The sequence below is a fragment of the Toxorhynchites rutilus genome, chromosome 2 (genome assembly GCF_029784135.1).
Source record: "Toxorhynchites rutilus septentrionalis strain SRP chromosome 2, ASM2978413v1, whole genome shotgun sequence".
Taxonomy (NCBI): domain Eukaryota; kingdom Metazoa; phylum Arthropoda; class Insecta; order Diptera; family Culicidae; genus Toxorhynchites; species Toxorhynchites rutilus.
The window spans coordinates 253,765,113-253,791,766 of record NC_073745.1 but is presented as its reverse complement, the minus strand read 5'-3'; the positions used below and the strand labels follow the sequence as shown (position 1 = coordinate 253,791,766).

The following is a 26,654-nucleotide window of genomic DNA, read 5'->3' as shown; positions in this document are numbered from 1 at the left end:
TTGACGTTTTGTGTCAACAAAAATCGAATCGAACACAAATCTGTGACACAGTCCAATGACTAGAAGAGTGAAACACAATTAATCAGCTATCTATATTCGTGCACCTAGAGACTGTGTCATAGTTTACTTTAATTAATTACTTTTTTCTTTGTCTCGCCCATGTTTTACCGTCATTGCACATTGTATCATCAGTTTGTGGTGCTATTGCCAAGCTAAAATTTGCTACATTCAGGAATATTTGTTCTGCAAAATGTCCTTGGAAACGATGTAAAAAGCAGAGAAGCCTTATTAGGAAAATTTTTCTCTCCAGTTTTCCGTGCATGGAAAGCGAAATTAACCGTATCGCACGCTGGTAAATAATAAATGCTCGCAAACGGCAGCGTGTACCGAAGGGCATAATACTGCGGAGCTGAATTGAAGAAATGTCAATAACGGGCAATTATGACCACTATCACCGGAGTGGTACCGGTGGTCCGGATCGGCCGGAACGATGCGTTTGCTGCGTGCGGACGATGAAGTGGTTCCCAGTGCTGTTCATCGTAGCGGTCATTGCATGGTCTTACTATGCCTTCGTAGTGCAACTTTCCTTTTGTGAGTATATGTATGCATTTATTTTTTTTTTTCGTATGCATCGGTGGCGTTCAGTAATCGGTTTTGTCGTAACTGCTGCCTCGGGGAGTCTTATCTGGATGGGTGAATTTTCTTCGTTCGCAAAGTTTAACGAGGGAAGTGACTGCTTGCCATTAATTATAAGTTCGTATTAAAAAAGAATTGCAGTTCGGTTGTTCCGAAATCTCTAAATAATCGTAATGAGTAGTTCTTGAAAATCGACAAGAACTGTTAGCTGTGATATTTACTGTCTTTTTCTAGAAAAAAGACAAGATAGATAGTAGGCTCGGTTGACGGATAACTATCACTGAAGTAATTTCTTGATGTAACGTTTATTCGCAAAAAGATTGCAGTGGCTACTTTGATGCAGCAGAGGGTGTTATGATCACGGGTTTATTCACAAGGTGACTACAACAACTTCTCTCAAATGGCTTGAATTAGTAAAAGAGACATTCAGAGAACACAATTCGATAGTTCTTCTATCGTGAAATTTTTATAGTATAAGTTCCCATTAGTAATACAAATTCTTATAGTAATAAATGATTTGGTTGGAAGCAAACAAAAAAAAATATGAGCTGCAGGTGCGGAATCGCTATCATACTTTTGATGCTTGGGTGTGCCTCAAGGACCATTAAGAAAAATCACTTTTTCTCTCTTTATGATTTCAGTTACTGTTACCAGCGTTGTGCAGAGAATTTTGTTCCTGCTCTTCTATCACCTGATACTGACAATGTTCCTGTGGTCCTATTATCAGACCGTATTCACGGATATCGGACGAGTACCTTCCAGGGTAAGTAATTATTCAAACGATCAAGAGCGGCGTTCTTCGGAATGCACAGTTGCTTCTCACTGTTCGATCTGAGGTTCTCGATCTAATAAGGACTACTGTGGGATTTACAGTAGATGTGGATTCGGAAGAGGGAAACGGGTGAAGTGTGAAACATGTGTCATTAGCGGTTGCAGAATTCTCTCAGTTACAAAAAAAAAACTACAACGGAAGCTCTTCCAGTCAATGGATTATGAATCACCAGGTCACCATTGCAAAAATAGGCGAAGCACAATGGTAATGTGAGCGATAGTACTCACTAAAACGTTTGATAAGATAACAAGCGCTGTGTGGCGGAGCGGTCAAATAGATTCACCGTATTGCGTAAAAAAATGAAGGATGATTATTCGAACTGGAAAAGATCTGTGTTCAATGATAACAAAGTTGAGGAGACTAAATCAGTGCGCCACATCGTACAAAAACCAGACGTGACCTAGACACTGGAAATACATTGAATAAAGAAGCCAAAACAACATGTTCATGTTCAAAATGTGTGCAAATGTGTGCACTTCTGTGCAAAATCATATCTAAGAGTATACAAATGAAACACAAACTTCATCATAACTCAAGAACTAATTAAGCAAATGGAATCAAACTTGGCACATAAGGGTTTTACGGATCGATAAACGTTTCTATGGTGGTTCGACACTCCTCCTTCCTCTCTAAAGGAAGGAAGGAGGTTGCATAAGTCGAATTCGGCATGTGAGGATTTTTGGATATGAGAAATGTTTCTATGATGGTATAACACCCCTCCTTTCTCTGGAATAGAGAGTGGGTTCTATAAAAATATTACACACATTTCAACCAAACATGACAATTTAAAATTTTCAGGAAATTCTGATGGAAAATTGTGAAATTCGAGAAATTCAATTCGCATGTGTTCTACAATTACATATTGATTACATATTGTTGGTCCATTTGATGTTCGCGGTAGCGAAATTGATCTTCGTTCGAAAGTGGAAATGGATTTTAATGTGACAAAACGCACTCCTATATTGTCTTCTATCTGTATAAATAAAAAATGGATTACCGAATGCGTTGATAAGAGCAAAACTCGAGAAATGAATTTCCGATTTAGGGTTGTCTTTATTCTATACTAAACATATATTCCATGTAACGGGGAAACAAGCTATTAGCATGTGATTGAACAGTTCTGCGATTGGACCTATGAATGTGCGCTTAGTAAGAAATCGTGCGTTTGTTCGATTCCCGCTGTGGTCAAAAAATCCATCGTCCAAGATCGTTTTTCTGGTTTGCACTAGTTCAGAAGAACTATCTAGGATGTGGTAGAATGATCAGTAGACACTGTCTGTCTCCAATAAAAGTCACAAAATCCGCAAAATAAATTCCTGTAAGCGAATCGACGCCGCTAAGAGGTGAGTCGATAATTATTGCGACACTTTCAAACTTGCGTAACTTCTTTCATACTTGACCGAAATTAACAAAATTTGTGCACTTTTTCGCTTGAGAGTATTTGTTTACATCCGTTCAGTTTTGTAATTATCACTGAGATTCCGGTCGAAATGGAAAAAAATCAGCAAACCGTTCGAGAAAGGATTTTGATCACTCACATGCTAAACATACAATTTCCAAAAATCAGGAAGAATGAAAATGAAAATCAGGATAGCTCATATTAGATTGTCCGGAAAGTTTGTGACGATTTTAACAAGAACCTGAAACTTGACCTAAAAATAAGCTGAAGGTGCAATAGCCGGTTAGTTCAGCTGGTGAAATAGCACTTCCCAGCCAGACTCCAAAAGAATTTGTAGTGTGGTCAAGAAGACGATAAAACACATTGACTAATTATGGACTTTATTTTTTTTTCCAAAATATATATTTTTATCAAGGCTCATATGGCGTTAGCCTCACGGGGCCAGGAGTTCAATACTTTGACAATTTTTCTTATTATCTATGTTAGTAATATGTAACCGATTACTCGCGGTTGGCTCGAGGTTAGTATTACAAGTGTTTTCGTAATTCGGATGTTGCTGTCTCCAATGCTCTGTACGTGTGCCCGACACGGGATACTTCCTATTGGGATGCAGCTGACCCTTAATCAGCAACGCCCCCCTAGTCTGTACCTCATATCTAGCGTGGTGCGTCTTTCTCGACTCGAGGAATCCAGGATAGAATGGTCACTAACCGGCGCAATCATCAGTTCATGTAGAGTTGTCATGAGCGGTACAACCTTTGGCTCTTGTTGAATGATCAGTGGACTGCACAACCTTTGGCCCGTGTATATGTAAAGAGTGTGTGCATGTATTGCCGCGACTAAGTAAAAGTTTATCGATCGGATAGGAGGGATATAAAACGGGGACACAACGAAGGAAACATCATTAAACGTTGACATCGGCGTTCCTGAGGAACAGGTATAGATGAAGCAGAAGATCAAGATGAAGCAGAAGATTATGGACTTTAGTTCTGCATCGTTCTAGTTCTGGATCGGTTTAAGTTATCCACTTGCCAGCAGTATTTGTGGGAATATGTCGATTGCTTGCTTGGACGAAGCTCTTTATCCTGAATTCCTACCCAATCCCACTAGTCACAAGGTACGTCTTTCTTCGGGTAAATATCGGCTTTGGGGTTAGCTAATTATTCCGCTTACCCAAAGTTTTCAGCCGCTCAACATAGTTGTCAACGATTCATTTTCATCACCCGTCACGATTTGCTTCAAAACGGCATTTTCATTGCGTTTTTGAAGCGTGTCGCAGACCGAGATGCACTCTATTGAAGGTTTTTTTGGTCAAGTTCTGTGGAACTCACGCATCGTAACGATTGACGTAACCAAGTTTCACCAGATCCACATGAACATTTGTTTTAGGTATCTGTAGAGAATTTGCTTGTTTATTTGTCGTGTCCCGAGGATTATTCTTGATCAGTTTCATGTTTCATATGCAAATTTGATGTATTTAGGTGTTATTTGCTGTGAAATATAACGGAACCTGTATTTTTTTTGTTTAGCTCTACATATTTTTAGTGGCTAGCATTCCTTTCTTTTAGTCTTCGTTTCATTAACACGTTGAGCCAAGAATTGTTCTTGTTGTGCTTTCCATTCAGCAGCATCAAGAGCGTTTTGTATCAGTGTCGGTCCCAGCTCTCGAAGATATCTATTGTATACATAGAAAATAATCAGAAATTCGACTAGAAAGTAGTCATATTTTGTAAAACATCCGAAAACAAACCATATAGACCAGTGGTTTTCAACCATTTTTGTTCGATCCCCCCTTTGCGAACATTAAACCCAGTTCTTCACCCCTATCAATATTTTGTAAGAAAGTCTGTAGCATATCAGTAAAGTAATGTAAAAATACTAACGAATTTCAAGTTATATTCGCAACAAATTTGGGTTTATGCTTGTATCTGATTACAAAAAAAAGGTATATAAAGTTTGGCAAGTCAGTATGGCATCTTCGTCTGAACGATTTCCGCCAAAATCGTAATTCTTGAGAACGTAATTGAAAAACACACTACCTCCACTATATACACTCTGTTACAGTGTTTTGTTCCCATCAGCAGCATTGTAGGAAATCCAGATTTACATAAATTCTACGCAAAAGACAACACACAACACTCGTAACGCTTATTCCGCATATCGGGATAAGAATCGATCATTTGTAGATCGATGAGTGTGTTCTGAAATTGATTCGAAACTTTCGTCACTGCCAGTCGGAAGGCATTTCAAACCATGTCCAAATTTGTTCCTTGATATTAGGCTGTCGAAAAAGTCCTGCGGTATTTTTTTTGAATTTTCATTTGTTCATAAAATTAGTTACAATCATCTGTTTTAAATCAAATATGCGCCGTTTTGTTCGATGACTTGTTCCCAACGAGATGCCAACTTCATAATACCCCTGTTATAGAAGCTCGCTTCCTTATTGGCAAAAAACTCGGATAGCCAATTTTCACAGGCCTCTTTTGTGGCTAACTTCTGACTACCTAGCTCGTTCGCCATGGACAAAAACAGGTGGTAGTCACTTGGTGCAAGGACCGGACTATACGGCGGATGTAAAAGAACCTCCCATCCGAGCTCCCGGAGCTTCTGGCGCGTCACCAAAGAAGTGTGTGGCCTGGCGTTGTCCTGATGGAAGACAATGCGGCCTCTGTTTATTAAAGATGACCTCTTCTTCATGAGTGCTACCTTCAAGCGGTCCAGTTGTTGGCAGTACAGGTCCGAATTGAGCGTTTGGCCATAGGGAAGCAGCTCATAATAGATTATTCATTGAAAATCCCACCAAACACACAGCAGAACCTTCCTGGCCGTTAATGAGGGCTTGGCCACCGTCTGAGCCGCTTCAGCGGGCTTCGACCACGACCGTTTGCGCTTCACGTTGTCGTAAGTGACCCACTTTTCATCGCCAGTCACCATCCGCTTCAGAAACGGGTCGATTTTGTTGCGATTCAGCAGCGATTCACATGCGTCGATACGGTCAAAGATGTTTTTTTTGCGTCAACGTGTGTGGCACCCATACATCGAGCTTCTTTGTGAATCCAAGCTTCTTCAAATGGTTAATAACGGTTTGATGACTTATCCCCAGCTCTTGGCCGATGCTACGGCTGCTACTATGTCGGTCTTTCTCGGCTAATTCAGCGATTTTGTCGCAATTTTCGACGACAGGCCTGGGAGCGTGGCGCATCTTCGACGACCTCTACACCAGAACGAAAACGTTGAAACCATCGTTGTGCGGTGGAAATGGAAACTGTATCGGGTCCATAAACTGAACAAATTTTATTGGCAGCTTGAGATGCATTTTTGCCTTTGTCATAGTACTGTAAAATATGTCGGATTTTCTCTTTATTTTGCTCCATATTTGCGACACTATAACTCACGAACGACCTATTCAAACAAAACACTGTCAAGGACTATATTATAGCGCGCAAAAATACCTTCCCAACAAGCTATAGTATGACTCGATACAATGAATACAACTAGAACTACGCGCTTACAACGACACCTCGCGGAAATACCGCAGGTCTTTTTTGACAGCCTAATATAAGAAAAACATGTTTCAAGTTTAAATTGTAAAAAGTATCGACAAATGCTGTACAATTTCCTTTTTTATGGTCTTCTGTGCTGTTTTGTCGTCTATTCCATCATCATTCACTGACGAAAGTCTTTCAAACAATGCGAAGTTGTTCAATTGAACATTACATTTCAGATTTGGAAATGTTTGCTCAGGATCGCAAATTTGAGCGTATCCAATAAAGTTTTTGTGGCATTTTTTGCCAATCATTGTCATCTTCAAAACGAAGTAAATGTGCAATATTCTCTTGCACAATTTCCCCATTTTAATGACCGAATTCCCCACTAGGGGGGAATTCCCCACCGGTTAAAAATCACTGATATAGACAGTCAACTCTCCCGAACTCGATATCCAAGGAAACATCGAATTAGGAGGGTATCGAGATATGGAGAGAAGAATGTAGAATCAATCAAAGGTGCCATGAAACCCATCGAGTTAGGGAACATATCGAGATACAGAACATCGAATTAAGGAGGGTTGACTTTATTTTTTTTTTATTTTGTAACTGTCACTCCCAGCCAGTCAGCGCTTTCCTTCCAAAAAGCTCAACGTCGGCCCATAGGGGCTCAACGTGTTAAGATTGAATTGAGAGAAAAGTGTATCAAACGATGTTGAGGAATGTGGCAGAATTGATAAGCATGGTATAAATTCTCCCAGAAGTGGAAAAACCAGTGTGTCCCAGGATTTTTTGATCGTTAATATTGCTTCCAAAAACCTGCAGCACTACAATCAATCACAGAAAAATCTATATTAGGAATTTATCTGTATTCATAGTCCATGTTTTGGACTGAATATTGAGTCTCGCGCGAGTAGCCATCGAGAGTGCCCGTACCTTTCGTTCGCTCCGTGCTTGGTCGTGTTATTTAGGCTAATAGTGATGGCGTGGCACCGGTTGTGTGATGAAAAAATGTTGTTTTCGAAGCATTCTGAGCTGATTGTTTTAGATTTAATATCGGTTCGAATTCAACATTCGTTTGTTCCTGGCATTTTTTATGTGAAACTGTTTAAAATCACGACCAGTTCGGTCATGTTCGTTCGTGTTTTAATGTGGCGGCTAGTGTATGTGCGGGTGAAACGCTGCCGCTACATTGAAGAAGAGCAGCATCAACGTGAGTAGGAAAGGGATATTCAAGTGCTCTCTGGGATACCAAAAAATAAAAGGCGCAGTGATGCTATCACCACTACTGGGACGTAACAGCACCGGCTGCAGGAGCGCGAAGCTAAGGAATTTCATGCATTTTTTTCCTCTCTGTGTTTCCCTCTTATTATAGTGTTGCACTGAATGAATGTTTAGTAATTTGATTTGCTCGATATTTTCGTGTATGTTAGTGTTTGGCAATAATGACGCCTAGTGATTCTTGGTTTTTTGGTTTGTTGTCGGTTATCTACTTTAACTTTGGCCTTCGTTTGTAATGGCGGATTTACATTAGGGAGATCTATAGCTATAGATGGATTTATTCACCTGAAAATAGATGTAAACGGGTGAGAATATATATATATATATATATATATATATATATATATATATATATAAAACACTTCTTCGATGTATATATGTATATAATGTATAGAATAAATTCGGGCACAAGAAACAGAACGATGTGGCTGAAATTTGGTGTGTGTTTTCGAGACATGCTACTAATTAAACATAACCTCGATATGCGCCAGTAGTGCTATCTCTCTGACTTTCCAATGACTTTTCAAACGACCTTCGTAGTGTGTTTCGTTGCATGCAATTTGTATCTATGAGTAATGCGGAGCAAAGGTGCGCATTGGCCATTTAGAAGCAAACGAGCATAAAATTTCGACAACAGTGTAGTCGTTTGATACATTATTACACCAGCAGCTCACACATATAAAAAAAGATACATTTCATGAAAGTGGCAAAAAGTTATGAGGTAAAAAGAGTTTTGCGATGTTTGGATGTATTTTTTCAGTTTTGGAGCTGACAATTTACTTACCTAAAATAACTGGAAAGTTCGAAGCTACACTGTCAAGGAAGCCTTTATTCTATAGTAGATGATAGTGCATATTCGTTTTTGTGAAAAAGTTGAAGCGCTTTTTTTAAAAATTCGATTAGTTAAAAATTGCTTGTGGGGCAAAGGTGCGCAGTTGCTGTGGGGCAAAGGTGCGCAGTGGCTGTGGGGTAAAAGCTCGCACTAGCGTTTTGCTCTGAAAAAATATTATAAAATGTTTTCAACCAAATTTTTAACGGGACCCACAAGAAGAAAACTGATTTGAAGAAATGCACTCCAGAAATGCTCAAATGGCCCGACAAAGGCTTCGGGAGGGAGTCTCGAAGTGTCAGATTGCGGCAGACTTCGGTATTTCTGAATCAACTCTGAGGAAGAGGTTCATATCAGAAAGTGATTTATGATTTGAATCTTCTTTTATTGACATTTCTACTTCTGCAGGAATGTGTCAGCGAGTAACTAGTGCGGTTCAGATAGGTATTTACGAGTGAGCAGTCTGAGGATCTGCAGGCCACTGGACAAAGTTTTCTATGGTATGACTCTCAAAGATTTACGGCTCATGGCGTTCGATTTTTCGGAAGCCAACAACCTCCGGCACGAATTCAACAAAGTTGAAAAACTAGCAGGAAAAGATTGGGCTTCCTGCTTCATGTAAAACCACCGTCTGTTTATTCGAACCCCACAACAGCGCAACGAAGCAACAGCTTCGGAATCCTCAAACCGAAATCCATTTCGGTGTCCGTTCCTCACGATTTAATTCAAGAACGGAGCCACGGACAGTCAGTATCAGAATTGATGCGTCTTATTCTGCATCAGGTTTATATGTCAAAAAGAAATTATACTCCGCGAGTATAGATTTTTTGTTAATATTAATTAAGGGGCTTAGAATGCAAGGGGTGTAAGTGACTTGATCGATTTCTCTTCGTCAACTTTTTCTTTAGTTAATAACTCAACTGCAAGAACGTTTCAATTTGAGTTTGCTATAGAATCCGATAGATGAGATTCTGTCCTATCTTTCACATTGACAAATAAAGCGGGAAATTAGTTTGCAGCTGAGTTATGACCAAACGAGAGAGTCGATGTAGAGAAATCGATCAAATCACTTACACCCCTTTCATTCATTAATATTTTGTTAATAAAAAAGAATTCTGTTTCAAATGTTGGACATTTTTGGATATCTTATATTGTCAGTCTCCTTCCTCCCAAAAATTGCCACATGGTATGTTCGACTATAACACCCACTCTTCTCCACCCATAAAAAGAACACAGAACACCCCCCTCCTGCCTACTGGACGGTGCCTACACTCTCTAGTAATGGTTCTCCCGCTTCTGATGATAAAGCATTTATTTTTGTATAAGTTATTTCAGAAATTGAATTCAATAAGTGCGCACCTTTGCCCCGTACGGTGCGCACCTTTGCCCCCACTATGGGGCAAAAAAAAAAAGAAAAATCGAATAAAAAACAATTGTACTGATCTTAACCAGTAGCTTGAGAAAATATTTTTCGCTACCCATTTTGAAAAAAAATTATGCAGTGGATAGGGACTGCTTAAAAAGAGTTTTTTCAAGGAAATAACCCAAATACAAATGAAACTATTCGTAATCAACGTTCGATCTCCTTTTGTTTTCCATCTGTACGTTGAGATATGTTGGGCCTGATCACGAACGTCACTTCACAGTGAAAACGGAATAAAATGTATATAAGCTTGTATACAAATCATTTCGTTTTCACCGTGAAGTCACGTTCGTGATCAGCTACGTGCCCTCTTCGTGTCGCACTTGAGAAAAGCACACAAAAACGGGATTTACTGTACTTTCCCCTATTCCTATATTACAGTTCCGAGTGCCCCGTACCGAGCTCGATCAGCTGCTGCGAGCCCAAAGCGAGGAGGAACAAAAGCAGATCCTGGAGTCGTTCGCCAAGGAGCTCCCCATCGTGACACGTACCCTGAACGCGTCGGTACGTTTCTGCGAGAAGTGTCGCCTAATCAAACCGGATCGAGCCCACCACTGTAGCGTGTGCGGCGTTTGTGTGCTTAAGCTCGATCACCACTGCCCGTGGGTGAACAATTGTATCAACTTTACCAACTACAAATTTTTCATCCTGTTCCTTGGGTATGCGCTGCTGTACTGTTTGTACATTGCCTTCACCACGGTCATGTACATGGAGCTCATCTGGAGTATGAGCGGAAGAGAGGTGAGAGGGAGACGAAATTTTGCAGATATATTTCATGAATATAATGATTTTTTTGTCTTTCAGGGCAAAGTCGACGGACGGTTTCACATTCTGTTCTTGTTCTTCGTTTCGTTGATGTTTGCAATCAGTTTGGTTAGTTTATTCGGTTACCATTGCTATTTAGTCTTCCTGAATAGGACTACTCTAGGTTGGTATCATCCGAAGTATTCCAGCAGTACAACATATGGGCTGTGCGTAAAATTTTCCATTATTTTCAGAATCATTCCGTACCCCAATCTTTCGGCACGGTGGGCCGGACAAAAACGGATTCCATTTAGGTAAATTGAACAACTTCCAGGAGGTTTTTGGTGATGACCGAAGACTGTGGTTCCTGCCAATCTATACTAGGTGAGTTTTCAAGTATTGTTTTCTGTTTTTTTAGTTCAAAAGGATTGTAAATTGTTAATTATTAAGATTGTTTTGCTTTATCATATTATAACTGCAATACTTGTTGGTGGGCTTAGAATATTTTTACATACATTCAATGTGCTCTTTGACGAGAGATGATTCTTTTTGTTCAACAGTTTAGTTGGATCGTACAGCAGGAAAGTTAATTTGAGACTTCCATGGTTGTACTATATTTATAGCACAAAGAGTCCTATGCCGTTTGGCATAAAACTATGTCTTTCTTAAGGGTTATTTCTATGCTAATAAATGTCGACTATGAAAAATAGTTCAAAATTAGAATTAGACTCTGAAATGCTTGGATTACGATGAAACACGAAATGGTTCACCAAATCCATTGAAATTCTTGGATAAAGAAAACAATATTCGACCGTTAATTAACCCTTATGTTGCAGTTTTGAGTAAAAGTTTTGGGTCACCGTGTAGGTGCACAGCTAGTTAATTTACTCACGAGACGCCACTGCTTACATCCCTTTTATTTTAAGCCCCTCACAAACCGTCAATCGCAAGATTGAGTGTACAAATGCTACTTCACGATACCTTCCATTTATTTGGTATAAAATATTTTGAATACATTGATTCTTTTGAGGCATATCATTTACTCACACATTTAACTAGCTGTACGTGCATTAAAATTCCGCCAAATGTTTTCTGCTAATTGTTTATTCCTAAAAATATCTATTCTAGGCATCGCAAAATTGTACACCTTAAATTTTCTCCGAACAAATTAGCCTTGTAAGTAAGATCTTTGCGAATTAAGTGCGATTCACATACAACATCCACGTCACGTTCACGTTCCGTCACGTCACGTTGCGTCAATTATTCTTCCATACAATTCTTATGAAAGCATTCACATACACCATCAACGGCAAGTCGAAGTTTCCGTGGCTGGTGTATGTGAATGTTTTCATAAGAATTGCATGGGAGAATAATTGACGTAACGTGACGTGACGTGACGTGACCGTGACGTGGATGTTGTATGTGAATCGCACTTTAGCGTACGTTTTTTGTCAGTGATTGGTGTCAACATTTAACCACTGCTCGGGCAGCGTTGATTTTTGTTTTTTATTGATGTTTGAAAAAGTTGTTATCAGTGTGACATGTTAGAGGAAAGAAATAGATATTGTTACGCGTACAATGATATAATAAGTATAAATTGCCGTGGAAAGACATTGCAGAAAATAGCAGCTATACTCAAAAGAACCCACTATACAGCAAAGAAAATCATAAACATGGGGAAATACGAAGGAACTATGAAAAATCTCCCGAGTAGAAGACACAAACGTATCCTGTCTTCTGATGATGAATGAGTAATTGTGCGAACATTGCGGAAGAACCCTATAACAAACATTCCTAAATTGACTACCGAAGTAACCGGCATCATTGGAAGACTTGTCAGCATAGACTATGTCCGGAGAACAGCACACAGGAACAATCTGAGAGGTCGTGTTAGCCGTGACAAATATTTCGTCTCAAAGGTGAATATGAAGAAAACAACTAAGGCATATGTAAACAGAGCTAAGGAGTTCTGGAACAGGATCTTTTATACGGATGAGCCGAAAACCAATCTCTTTGAATCGGATTGAGGACAGATGATGTGAAGGAAACCAGGATCGGTGCTCCAGATTCACCATTTGGTTCCCACAGTAAAACAAGGCTGCGTCCCGTGCAAAAATTGGGTCTCTTTCGTGATTAATACTTTCAACGGGATAATGACCCGAAGCAAACTGATCTCATTGTTCGGGAGTACCTACTCTATAATGTCCCAATCAACTTAAAACACCTCCACAATTACAGGATTTGAACACTATTGGCCATCTATGGTGGAAAATCAAGAAATGCCTGAAGACTAAAACCCAGGGAACGAAGCAGAACTCGAAACGACGATTAAGGAGATCTGGGAGAGCATTCTGTTTACAGTGACCAAGAATCTCGCCTCGGCGCTTGCAGACAATGCTGGACGCCAAAGGGGGCCGTACCAAATACTAGGAGAATGAATTTTGTTATCTGTTAACATTTCTGAACTGATTTCAATTTTCTTTTTCAAGAAAAACTCGAACTGTACACTCAATTTTGCAACGTCTGAGTTGAAGATTTTTTGTTTGTTTTTTAAACATGGAGTAGAAATTCAATTTTTTTTCTTATCACTACATGAGAGTGAAAAGGATCAATTTTACGATGAATATGAGTCGCATTTAATTATTTATTTTTTAACTTCGAAAAACTTAAAAATAACAAACCAACCTGGGGTGTATACTTAATTTTGCAAATGACTGTATAATCCGCTTGTGTATTGTTATGCGAGGGTAAGAATTAATCGTCAACTGATTCTGAAAAAAAAACCATTTCAGGGCGACCACATCATTCTAGTAAACAGTCACTTCTTAAAATTCGTTTCGAAAAATATATATTATAAACAAACGAATGAAATAAGTACTGTTATACACTCTATAAGGAAGATTGTCCGACTGATGAACGATGTTTGAATCTGATTACGAGATACCTGACTTCAGGTACAATCTAGACATAAAGTAAACAAGTTAGTTATTTTTATACCCATAACGTCCGGTTGAATCAACGTGGTTTATTTGTGTTGTTGGAATTTCAAATCTACATTGAAAACTGTTCGTGTTTTAATTGTGTAACACGAATAATATGTCAAAAGTTTATATTAAGACAAAACAATTTTTTTTTCATATCGCTACGTTTTGTATTAAGCCACATCTCTTCAAATGTTTTTCAACGTAACTCCCAAACATGTATTTTAACCATAATGCTGTATTTGAAAAAGTTGTTGGATATTATAAGCAAATTCATAAAATTTCATGAACATGACGGTATAACACGACAACCATATTAAAATAGCCTATCTATATATTAGGCTGTCAAAAAAGTCCTGCGGTATTTCCGCGAGGTGTCGTTGTAAGCGCGTAGTTCTAGTTGTATTCATTGTATCGAGTCATACTATAGCTTGTTGGGAAGGTATTTTTACGCGCTACAATATATTCCTTGAGAGTGTTTTGTTTGGTTAAGTCGTTCGTGAGTTATAGTGTCGCAAATATGGAGCAAAATAAAGAGAAAATCCGACATATTTTACAGTACTACTATGACAAAGGCAAAAATGCATCTCAAGCTGCCAATAAAATTTGTGCAGTTTATGTATCGACGCATGTGAATCGCTGCTGAATCGCAACAAAATCGACCCGTTTCTGAAGCGGATGGTGACTGGCGATGAAAAGTGGGTCACTTACGACAACGTGAAGCGCAAACGGTCGTGGTCGAAGCCCGCTGAAGCGGCTCAGACGGTGGCCAAGCCCTCATTAACGGCCAGGAAGGTTCTGCTGTGTGTTTGGTGGGATTGTCAAGGAATAATCTATTATGAGCTGCTTCCCTATGACCAAACGCTCTTCGGACCTGTACTGCCAACAACTGGACCGCTTGAAGGTAGCACTCATGAAGAAGAAGCCATCTTTGATAAACAGAGGCCGCATTGTCTTCCATCAGGACAACGCCAGGCCACACACTTCTTTGGTGACGCGCCAGAAGCTCCGGGAGCTCGGATGGGAGGTTCTTGCTCGGATGGGAGGTCCGCCGTATAGTCCGGACCTTGCACCAAGTGACTACCACCTGTTTTTGTCCATGGCGAACGAGCTAGGTAGTCAGAAGTTAGCCACAAAAGAGGCCTGTGAAAATTGGCTATCCGAGTTTTTTGCCAATAAGGGGTATTATGAAGTTGGCATCTCGTTGGGAACAAGTCATCGAACAAAACGGCGCATATTTGACTTAAAACAGATGATTGTAACTAATTTTATGAACAAATGAAAATTCAAAAAAATACCGCAGGACTTTTTTGACAGCCTAATATATAAAAATGGATTTCTGTCTGTCTGTCTGATTCTTATGGACTCGGAAACTACTGAACCGAACGACATGAAAATTGGTGTGTAGGTGTTTTCGGAGTCGGGGATGGTTCTGATGATACTTCGAGACACCTCCTTCCTCTCTAAGGGGGGGGGGTCTCCCATACAAATCGAACACAAATTTCTGCATTACTCGAGAATTAATCAAGCAAATGAAACCAAATTCGACATGTGGAGGTTTTAGGGTACAATAAATGCTTTTCGGTGGTTAGACACTCCACCTCCCTCTCTAAGGGGGAGCTCCGATACAAATGGAACACAAATTTCTGCATTACTCGAGAATTAATCAAGCAAATGAAACGAAATTTGGCATATTGAGGTTTTAGGATGCAATAAATGATTCTATGATGGTTCGATACTCCACCCCCCTCTCTTAGGGAGGGAACTGTCATACAAATGAAGCACAAATTTCTGCGTTACTCGAGAATTAATCAAGCAAATGAAACCAAATTATGCATATGAAGGTTATAGGGTACAACAAATGTTTCTATGGTGGTTACTCATTTCTCCTTCCTCTCTAAGGGAGGCTGCTATACAAATGAAACTCAAATTTATGTATACTCGAGAACCAATCAAGCAAATCGAGCCAAATTTGGCATGTGGAGGTAGGGGACACAAAACGTTTCTATGGTGGATTGGCACTCCTTTCCCCCCTTTAGAGGGAGGCTGCCATACGAATTAAACACAAACTTCTGTATAACTCTAAAACAAATCAAGCGAATGGAACCAAATTTGGCATGTGGAGATTTTTGGATACGAGAAATGTTTCTATGGTGTTTCCTTCCCTCTGTGAAATGGAAAGGGGGTCCCGTAAAAATAATACACATATTTCAACCAAACATGACAATTGGAAAACTCTGAAGGAAAATGGGAAAATTTGGAGAATTCAATTCGCATATGTTCTACAATTACATAGTGACACGCGTTGTTAGTCCATATGATGTTTGCGCTAACGAAATTGATTTTTGTTCAAAAGTGGAAATGGATTTTAATGTGATAAATCGCACTCGCACATCTTCTTCTATCTATATAAATAAAAATGGTCACCGAATGTGTTGATAAGAGCAAAACTCGAGAAAGGAATTGTCCGATTTAGAGCTGTCTTTATTCTATCAGATTTCTTGTATCAAACATTTATTCCATGTAACGGAGAAACATGTTATTTGCAGGTGGTTGAAAAATCTTGAACGAGAATTGTGTCTGAAAATAATCTGATATTATAAAAACGAGTTTAGGTAGAAGTACTAGGAATGTTATAGTAAAAGATAATTTTAAAGGGTAGATTAGAAGATCAATCAATGAACAGTTCTGCGATTGGACCCATGACCGTGTGCTAAGTAAGAAAACATGAATGTGATAACGATAAATAAATTTTGGGCGGGACGAAGTTTGCTAGTTTACTATAAAAAAAATAGAAATATTTTTTTAAATCACTCAAGAATGGCTACATTTAGAAGGAAATTAATAATAAATTTTTTGTTTAAATCGCATCAGGATTCATAATTTGTGGCTAAACTTGATTGTTAACATACAGAAATTGTATGTTTCGAAAATTCATAAAAAGTTCGACAAAAATAGTTTTACCATCTTGGACACATTTTTTGAATTTTCTACATAAGTTCTATTTTATATGAAAAAAATTAAAAACACATACTTTGGATATTGAAAATCAAATTTTTTTCTCAGTGTATATTTTTTTCACATTTAAACATCAATACTCTATAAATCCTTCTAATACACTATTTCGGTACGGCTCATAGTTTTTGAGACATAAATTATTGAAGATTTCTCTTACTAAAATCGCTACGCCCTATTGAAAAGTTACATTTGAGTCCAAAATTCACAATTGCTGTGGAAAATTCATATTTCCTCCAACCCAAACGGAATACAAACATTCATTCGAATCAAAAATACATGTTTTGAAAATTTGCATTTTTAGGACGATTTCATTTGGAATTGCTCTATAGTTACGCTATTCGTCTGCGGGAACACCGTGACTTGAGCCCTCTTACGTCATTCATCGCGTGGAATAAATAACTGCGACGCAGTTCTCAATATTTTATGATGTTTCACATGATTTTTCATTCAATAATTACGAATTCTTAAATATATATAGAATTAGAGAATATTTTCAATATCATGACATTTAAAAGAATAAACCATCACTTATTCAATGTTATAATAACCCATTTCACCAATGTAACATACAGTCAAAGCTCTCTATAACGACAATCTTTATAGCGACAAATCTCTCTATAACGACATGTTTGAAAGTCCCTTCAAATCGCATAGAAATTCTTTTCTTTATTGCGACATTTCTCTATAACGACCTTCCCTTTAACGACACATTATCGGTTCTATTTACTAAAACATAACATCCTCTATTGCGACAATTTTCAATTTCACTCCACTCATAGTGTGTGTGTGTCAATGTTAGTCCCTACGAACGTAAATAGTCTATGTTGTGTATTATAAAGTTTAATCAACTGTGAACATTTGTTCACGCCCAACTGATTTACATTTTCGGATACTTACAAAAACAGAAATAAAAGCCATAAAAGCTAGGGAAAGCTTATTGAAACAAATTAATCGAAGCATTATTGAACAAGAATCCCCTCCTAGAGCAAAAGAATGAATTGCATTTTCAATACATTTAAAAATGAATGTATGGTTTACGCAATTGTTTTATGCATAAATCTTTTAACATAAAATCAGGCAATAACTTGAAGTATCGTTTGTTTCACTTCGAAAACATTCACTGCCCAAAATGAGTTGAAATACACGAAAATCGTTAACGCTAAAAATAAATTGGACATAATTCTAAGGTTCGAAAAGGGTACTAAAAAGATAACATTGTCTAACGAATTCAATGTGCCGCACAATGCGAACTCATTCATCGTAAAAAATATGGACTAGGGTCTTGAGAAGGGTAAGAATAATGGCTTCAATGATGTTCAATTTCTTATATTTTGTCTGGCGATGAGATAAAAAAAATCAATCATTTATTAAATCAGGGACTGATGGAGCATTCAACAATGAAACTATGAGCCCACCCTCTAAAAACTAGCAAGCAGGTGCTTTCCAGCTTTCCAGGTGCTGGTTTATTAACAAAAAAAAAATTCAAATAAAAATTACCGGACGAATGAGCTGAATTTCATATTCATTGTTTAATGTTTTTATTTCCAAGATGGTTAGACATCAATTACTTTTGTTCCTGATATGATTTGATTGTTTTGCGTGAGCTTGGGCGTTTCTCTCTTTATAGCGACATTTGAGCTCTCTATAAAGACAATTTTTTATAGCGACAATTCTCTATAACGACGATCCCTTGCGATGTCGCTATAGAGAGCTTTGACTGTATCTTCAAATAAGTGTTATGTGTAAGTGTAAGAGAAATAATATCATAATCTGGAAACACAACATCCGAAAAAATTGTTTAATACAGTACTAAACTGAAAAAAAAAACATTCCAGTTTTTGTTCAACGTTTTAAGAACATCTCCATAGATTTAGAATTTGGAAAGAAATGGAGATAGTCCATCTTTATCGTCAAATTGTCGTTGTAACTCTAACAAAAAAAAACGCAACCAGACAGAAACCTCACTGCACTTTCTCCAGCAAATTAAAAAAACACCCAATGTTCTAGTGGAAACCTATATGACAAATGGACCGTGCTCTTATCTTACTAACATCAGCAAAAACATGCCTCTCTCTCATTACCGCTTTTCTAACTCTCGCTCTGTTGTTCATCGAACAGAAATCGTCAAAACGTATCCTGAACTGGTATTCTCTACTTCTTCTCTCCGTTCTATCGTTGTAGCCTTGGGGACGGCATGGTGTACCCGGTCAGACCGTCCCATTTGATGTCCCCAAGCGTGACACCGGCGCAGTCGTCAGAATTCAGCGCTTCCACGCGTGTCACCATGACGAGGGACGATCTCGACGACGATGAACAACAGACGAGGCTAGAGACGGTCGATGAACGCCGTCAACAACAACCGCAGCGAGCTCACTTCAATCATCAACTACACAAATAGCGTCCGAACGGAGTTAGGAGCGAATCTAAGAGTCCAAAGATCTTGTGTGGAAGCCTGATTATTTCTGGAAGATTTGTCATCGGAGACTTACAATCTATCATCAACAATGTTCTGTTGTGATCAGCAATCAGTTGCGGTGCAATGACGCATATCGCGGCGGATTGAGGCAATCATATTCAATGATTTGAATAAGAGATAGGAAAAAAAGGCATGCTTAAGTGTTAAGTAACCGTTAAGTTGGAATAATTATATTTGCTTTTTCAACTATGCTTTTAACATCTGGATATCGGAAGCTGTAATGTATGTCTTATATGTTCTAGTGAATTATATCTACTGTGAATCTATTTCGAGACATTGACCCGGTGAGAAATGAGTGTGTTCCTATCGAATCAGCAATATTTTTGGAGCTGTACTTACAGTAGGGTTAATTGATGTATTATCAAATCGAACAAAATAAAGAGAGGAAATCACAACTGCGATAAACAAACTACTTCAGGAAAATAAATGAAACGAATAGATGAACGCATATCTAGGTGATATAGAAAAACAAACGAAACAAACAACAAATAGTATATAGAGTTTCGTTGGCTAATCTAAGTACGGTAATTAGTGGTAAAGCTTTATATTTGTAGGATAGAAAATTGTCACATCGTAATCATTGGAGAGAAACTAGATGCAATCCTATACATACAAACTATCATCAGCACATTGAGAACGAATAAAATGAAACTCGCCTTTAACATGTAGTTTCTATTGCTATAATACGCTAGAGATGAATTATTACCTATAAAGAATTTGTTCCATCTGGTAAATATTATCTCAGAGTTTTGAAGCAGTTGATGGCCAGAATCTGCCTAATTCGATCAACATATCACAGTCTATCTTTGTCATTTGTAAACAAGTCAAATTTTCTCATCTCTAGCGACGAACAGTGATGTAAAGGCATAAGGTTAAATCACAAAAAGTTTCCTTTATCCCGTAAACTATGTATGACGAACTATCCGTTGTATTTTGACTTCCACTGAAGAGACATCATCAAACTTTGATTGCAGTTGGTCACGGAAGGTTCACACTACAAGGATCAATCACCAGCCAACGGATTATCTATCTAGGGCAGTGGTCTTCTTCTTGAATTGCGTTAACGTTCCCTGTGGAACTTTTGCAGTCTCAACGTATGCATTAACTAGCGTCATTTATCAATACATAATTGAGATTTCTTAAGCCAAATAACACGCCTTGAATGTATTCCGCGGGGCAAGCTCTAGAATATGCGTGACCACAGTGCAAGTCGGAAGAAATTTCTTTGACGAAAAATCCCCCGATCAAAACGGGAATCGAACCCGAACACCCGGCATGATAATGTGAGACGCTAACCACTCGGCCACGGGTGCACTTGTCTAGGGCAGTGGTGTTCAACCTTTTTTTCAGAGGGGCCACAAACACATGTTAGGCATGGTGTCGCGGGCCGCAAAACAAAAATAAATCTACTACGAAATTAAAACCAGCGAGAAACAAACATTATAAAAATTCAAGAATGAAACTATTCAATTTATTTTCAAAACGAAATGTTTGTCTTTTCCTTCGATATGGAGTGCCCGTCTTTCTAGTTTTGATTAGTATTTGTTTTCATCAATATTTCTGGAGTAAAAATGAGAAAACTGACCGCCGATTCAATAAACTGGAAGTAAAGTGATGCTAAAACACTCACGTAAGGAGAACCTTAATTTCTGCAGACGAAAATTTACATCGAGCTGCTCATTGCAGATTACTTTTTTGTTTTTATTTACAACTAGCTGACCCTAGCTACTAGCTCAATATCTTCAAACATTCACGTTTTCTTGCTAAGCGAACGTTCATTGGTCTGTGGGATTCGAGTTGCGAGTGAGGAAAAACGTTTTATTTTAATTACAAATCTTTATCCTCTTGTTCTAGCGTCGACTGATGGAAACTAACTGAAATTTCTCAGTCTGAAAAACTAACTGCCTAAAATATATGATGGTATGTGTGTGCGTGTATACTTGGTGCAAGGGGCTAATCAATTCGAGCGTATCTCCACAGTACCCCCTCCAGTTACACCAAAAATTGTATACGATGATCAGATGGCGACACTGTAGTTTTAACGTCTTCATTTACTTTTTTGTCATTCTCTTCTAATACAAATACAGCCTTGATTCGATCGATTGATGTTCGTTGATGTTTTCCTGCCACCAACAAATCGAAAAACTTGTCACCTCTATCTAAGATCTTGAACGGTCCTTCGTATGGTTGCTGTAAGGATTTTTTTACCAGGTCAATCCGTACGAATGCATATTTACAATCCTGGATAATGCAACAACACGGCATCAGAAAGAGCCTTCTTGCAAAGTTCGAATGATTCTTTTCAGCATTTGTCCAAATCAGTTTTCGATTATAATTTTTTTTATTTCCTGGAACCATCGCACGTAATCTGCTTGCTGATCACTAGCTTGGGGAATAAAGTGCGATTCACATACAACCTCCACGTCACGTTCACGTACCGTCACGTCACGTTACGTCAGTTATTCTACCATGCAATTATTATGAAAACATTCACATAGACCGGCAACGTAACGACCCGTCAGCATACGTTCAACGAAAACGACCGGTACGATTTGTAGAAAAGAATAATTGACGGAGAGGGACGGTTCCTTGGGTTTTTGTCTGGGATTTGTGTCTCGGCTTTTGTTTTGATTTTGATTGTACAGTAATTTAAATCTAATTCGACATTTAACTAATTGGATAGACCTGTGATGCAACGTTGAATTGGACATTTTTACCTCTAATTGGACGTTTTTGTAAACATTGAGCTTGGGGCCCAAATTATAACCCCACATTGAAAGTCGCCACCAGTGGCGAATGCTCAATTGCTGGTCAAAATCGCCTCCAATGCTACACTGAGTGGTGCCTCGGTATGTCGCATTATAAGTAACTTACTGTACTTTTTATGCCAACATATCTCTTAGTTCCAAATTTCGGAGTGAAAATCAGTCGTTGAGAGAAATAGTCTATATATTATTATTGTTGAATAATGGTCGGGACTAGGGGGTTTAAGCATTTAAATAATTGAATTCAATGATTTTCATAGAACTTCTCAAAATTTAGAACTGATTCTAGGCATGCTGATTTGAAAGAGGACATTGCAATTTAGAATTGTTGTACGTGGCGACACCATGAGTAACATTAAATAAATCATTCTTTTGACATATGACGTGACGGTGCTGGTGCAAGCATTGACTGCATGTGTGAATTGGTGGAGACGTTGACGGAACGTAGACGTTCTTCTCCGTAACGTTCTATGTGAATCGCACATAAATCGTTTGTAACCGTTCACAAGAGCGAGGAAACGACGGAGTTGTTTCACAGTTGAAGGCTGCTCGAATTTCATTATAGTTTCTACGCGATCCGGAAGCAGGGTTGTCATAATAAAATCTGTGGTTTTGGTCTCAAAAAATCTTTTTATCTGTGTTTTTTCTCAGAACATCTGTATCGAAATCTGTATTAACCTTTTGCAGTTGTTTGTCTGCTATCAGTCACCACAGCAAAGAAGTATACTAATATTATAATTTATGCAACAATGTATCAGATCACACTCAAAAGTATTATAGCAAATATTTTTTAGACATAAATATAAAAACATTGTTTAGTAAATACTTATCGGATGTTTACAAAAAATAAAGGAATATTGTTCAATTTCCATGATCTCACAAAGTTATACGTCACTGCTTTTTCAAGTAAAAATAATTGCGACCAGTGCGACACACATGTCGAAATTTAATACGACCGCAAAGGGTTAAATTTATAAGTTTAATTTTGAAACATAATCTAAGCTTTAGTAACATTGGTTGGCATAGTTATTATGAATTTGACGCTGTTGATGGGGTCACTGTGAAAATTCGCATTCACTGTGATTTATTACAAAAAAAGATAAACAGTGTTATTTATTTATTGTAAAGCTAGTCGATGACGCAGACTTTTGCATCTTTTCGCCTTAGATTAAACATGAGTAAGCACTATTACACGCTACATACGAATGCCAAAATGACTATCATTCAGACTGATTCGAAAGCTATATGAATAAAATTGGTGAGTTGGGAAAAATATTATTGAGATCAAGTCATAACTAATATTGGATCGTTATTTTGAAAAATCTGTAAATCTGTATGAAAAGCAAAAAAGTGAGTGAGGTTGGAAAAAAATATTGAAATTGATAGAATGAGAATAATTATTGTATAATATTGGAACCTTATTTTAAAATATCTGTAAATTCTGTATGGATTCCCAAAAATCTGTAATCTGTATCTACAGATTCTTTGTTTTTAAAAGTATGAAAAATCTGTATAAATACAGATTATTCTGTAGATATGGTAACCCTATCCGGAAGAGGCATAATCCCATCACTACAGATAATGTATCCGAGAAATTTCACCTGAGGTTGGGCGAAACGACTAGCAAAAATAGTTAACAATTTGACGATTAAAATGGGTATGTTTTCTTTCGATTGCACTAACCACTCGCTTTCCTCCCGGACGCAACGAGCAATCATTCTGCCTAAATTCGGGCGTTAGCTTACAATGTAAGTTGATGCGTATAATGAATTATTCTCCATTTACCGATAATAGGCATTTATCAGTTATTGTATTGAATGCTGCCCAATGGGTTCGTGCTCAATTCACGTTTCTATCTTGTAGGTCTTGCTACTAACAATTTATCATAATATCGTCATAATATCGAGCATGTTGTTTGGTTATGTAAAAAATGCAATTAATGAATTTAACTGGTTGCTGATTTAGAAGATCGAAAGAGTCTACTCACGCATACCAGATTATGATAGCTTGAGTAGTCGCGATCTTAATATTATGCTCCCCATGTATGTCTTCCACCGGGCTATGCCATTTTTATCTATATATTTCTGTAGTCATAGAATTATTCGGCTTAGGCTTATATTTATGTAGATCTTAACTATTTAGACTTGTGTTTTAAAATGATACCTGACGACTCTTTGACTTCTTCTGCATAATTGAATAAACAGAAGAAAAGGGTAGTAATGACTTTAATGGTATTTTTGTGTACATTTTTGAACAGAATGTGATTCCGGATTCTACCACGTTATCTCATCTAATCCGTTAAAGGATACAAGTTCATACAGGAAACGGATTTTTCAGGGTTTCCATTTGATGTAGCATAGGAGAAAAAACCCTAAAAATTTTGAACAATGAAAAACACAATTCAAATGCAATTACTACACACAGTCACAGTCCTATGTCAAGATCCCGTCCGTGCCCCTAGGCTCAGACCCGTCTGCTTTTTTGTAAACTAATCATTATAAATAAAATTCGTTTCTTCAAGAAAATGGTTTATTTTTAAGTATGTTTTTACCGCTAATTTACCGGTTTTACCGGTAATGAATTTTTCATTACCGAATAACCGGTTATTGCAATTTTGGTACGGTAATGCAATCCCTAACTTCTGTTGTCATTCCTCAATGATGATTTCGTTATGCTGGTGCAACTGACATTAGAACACTTCGAGCTGATTGCACCAAATTTCTTGCCACGAATACTTACTCCAGAACTTGCTTTTTCGCGCTCTGAGTTGTCGTAGTGGATCCACTCGCTATAGTCATAGCTTTAAGATGGTTTGAAATCGCTAGTTGGGTTCCTCAAAGATTCAGCGAGTTCATCATGAGTTTGGCATGAACTTTGGTCCAATAGCGTTCTTTGTCACAGCCATTCGATGTCCATCAGCTGAACTCATAAGTTCTACAATGATGAAACTACTGTCTTTCTTCCAGCATCGGTGATGGGGTGTCATACACCGTTCGCTATTACGACGAGGATGCCGAGTCCTTGCTCAGCGGTGAGCTAGCGAACAACCGCCCTAACCGACGCCAGACGCAACCCAATCGTAACAACCATCATGAGCAACGCAATCATCACGAGGTGATACAGGTGGACGACGACGATGATGACAATGAGTACGAAACGACGATTTTCAGTCATTCCGCTAATCTACTTCATTGAGTGCAGCTAGGTGTGTCAGACTGTCAACTGCGGCGTTAGGCGCTACTAGAAGAAGGTGATAAGATACTTAAATTACAAAAAAAGTAAAGAAGAAGATAATGCTTAGACAGTTCGAAGTAACAGTTGTTAGAATAGGTAATTAGTATATTTGCTGTATCGTTCAATAGACTACGTTATGGATGACATTCTCCGCATTCGACTCTCCTTCGCGTCGGATGATGTTTTTCAGAACAATTACTGAAGGCTTAATTTAATAGATTATTGTGTATACTGGCCAGGAGTGCAACAACATGACTGAATTGAAGTGCGTATCTCTACAATCCATTCCTTTTGTGCATTTAATTTACACTAGAGAACAATACAAGACCTTTTTTCCCGCAAAAACATCTCCAAACTAGAGCATGTTACTATTGTATAAGATCATTTGATTTTCATTTGATAATCGAAAGGTGATAAACGGGCAAAACCCAGATCAGAAGGTGATTTTCGTAAGACAACTTAGGGCTGTAGAAACAAAGATGGACAGCAGCAGATGATATGGTAGTGTAATGTACAATCCATAGTTGAAGAAAGTATAATATATAGGGATATAGTCTACTTTTATTGAGAGTTTTGTTGAAACAGTAAGTGTGAAACGGAGGTTGAAAAAAGAAATGTTATGAAAACTATACATGATATGATTAGAGTAGAGGAACCATGTGGAAATTGGTATAATGTTTCTATCGGGTGTGATAATATCAAGCATTTATAACTCTTGTTTGGTGCCTACCTCTTGTTCGTTTTCTAGTCAAAATTCATCATCATTCGTAAAAAAATTAAGAAGCGGTAGTCATAAGGAGCAAAGCTTGCCCCCGGACGACTGCAATCCGGTCGATTGCGAAAGGCTTGGCCGAGCATTCAAGGTAATGGGACTGAATGGGAGTCTACTGGTCCTATGAACAGTTTGAACAGCCGGACGAGACGTCACTGCACTCAATTCTCGTGGGCGATTGCAATGAAAAAACTTGCCATTTGGTGACTTTTCAAGTCGTATCCTCATTTGTTGTCGACTAGTTCGAACAATGGAAGCCAAAAAGTGAGTGTGTGATTTTAGCCACCAAAAAAGACCAGCCATTTCGGAGATGCTTTATGCTTTGGCCGCAGAGCACACGTCTTGCCCTCACCGCTGACAGAATGCTGGAGGCCAAGGGTCCGTGCTGCGTGGTTGGGTTGGGCGATGCAGGGTTGGAGCGAACCGCAAAGCGGGTGAAATATGAGCGGCAGGGATGCGTCGCATCGGCATTACCATATATTAGGCTGTCAAAAAAGTCCTGCGGTATTTCCGCGAGGTGTCGTTGTAAGCGCGTAGTTCTAGTTGTATTCATTGTATCGAGTCATACTATAGCTTGTTGAAAAGGTATTTTTGCGCGCTATAATATAGTCCTTGACAGTGTTTTGTTTGGTTAAGTCGTTCGTGAGTTATAGTGTCGCAAATATGGAGCAAAATAAAGAGAATATCCGATATATTTTACAGTACTAAAGGGTGTGTCACATCAAATTGCATCACGGAAAAAACGCTGTAGAAATTCGCCCAGCAGACCGATCCTTTTG

At 38.3% G+C, this 26,654-nt stretch overlaps 1 protein-coding gene across 4 annotated transcripts; it reads left to right on the top strand.

The window, feature by feature from the left end:
* Positions 1-25,785, top strand: LOC129768599 (palmitoyltransferase ZDHHC15). 4 transcript variants are annotated; one of them, XM_055770348.1, is made up of 6 exons: positions 5-591; positions 1,278-1,399; positions 10,267-10,626; positions 10,690-10,813; positions 10,884-11,013; positions 18,810-19,766. In XM_055770348.1, exons 1-6 carry the CDS (start codon positions 423-425, stop codon positions 19,024-19,026), a joined length of 1,122 nt encoding a protein of 373 aa, XP_055626323.1. In that variant the 5' UTR covers positions 5-422; the 3' UTR covers positions 19,027-19,766. The 4 variants fall into 4 exon arrangements, with proteins under 4 accessions (XP_055626320.1, XP_055626319.1, XP_055626323.1 ...); XM_055770347.1 differs by lacking the exon at positions 18,810-19,766 and adding an exon at positions 24,836-25,784 and having other exon boundaries at positions 6-591; XM_055770345.1 differs by having other exon boundaries at positions 1-591; positions 10,267-10,813.
* Positions 25,786-26,654: the final 869 nt, after the last annotated feature.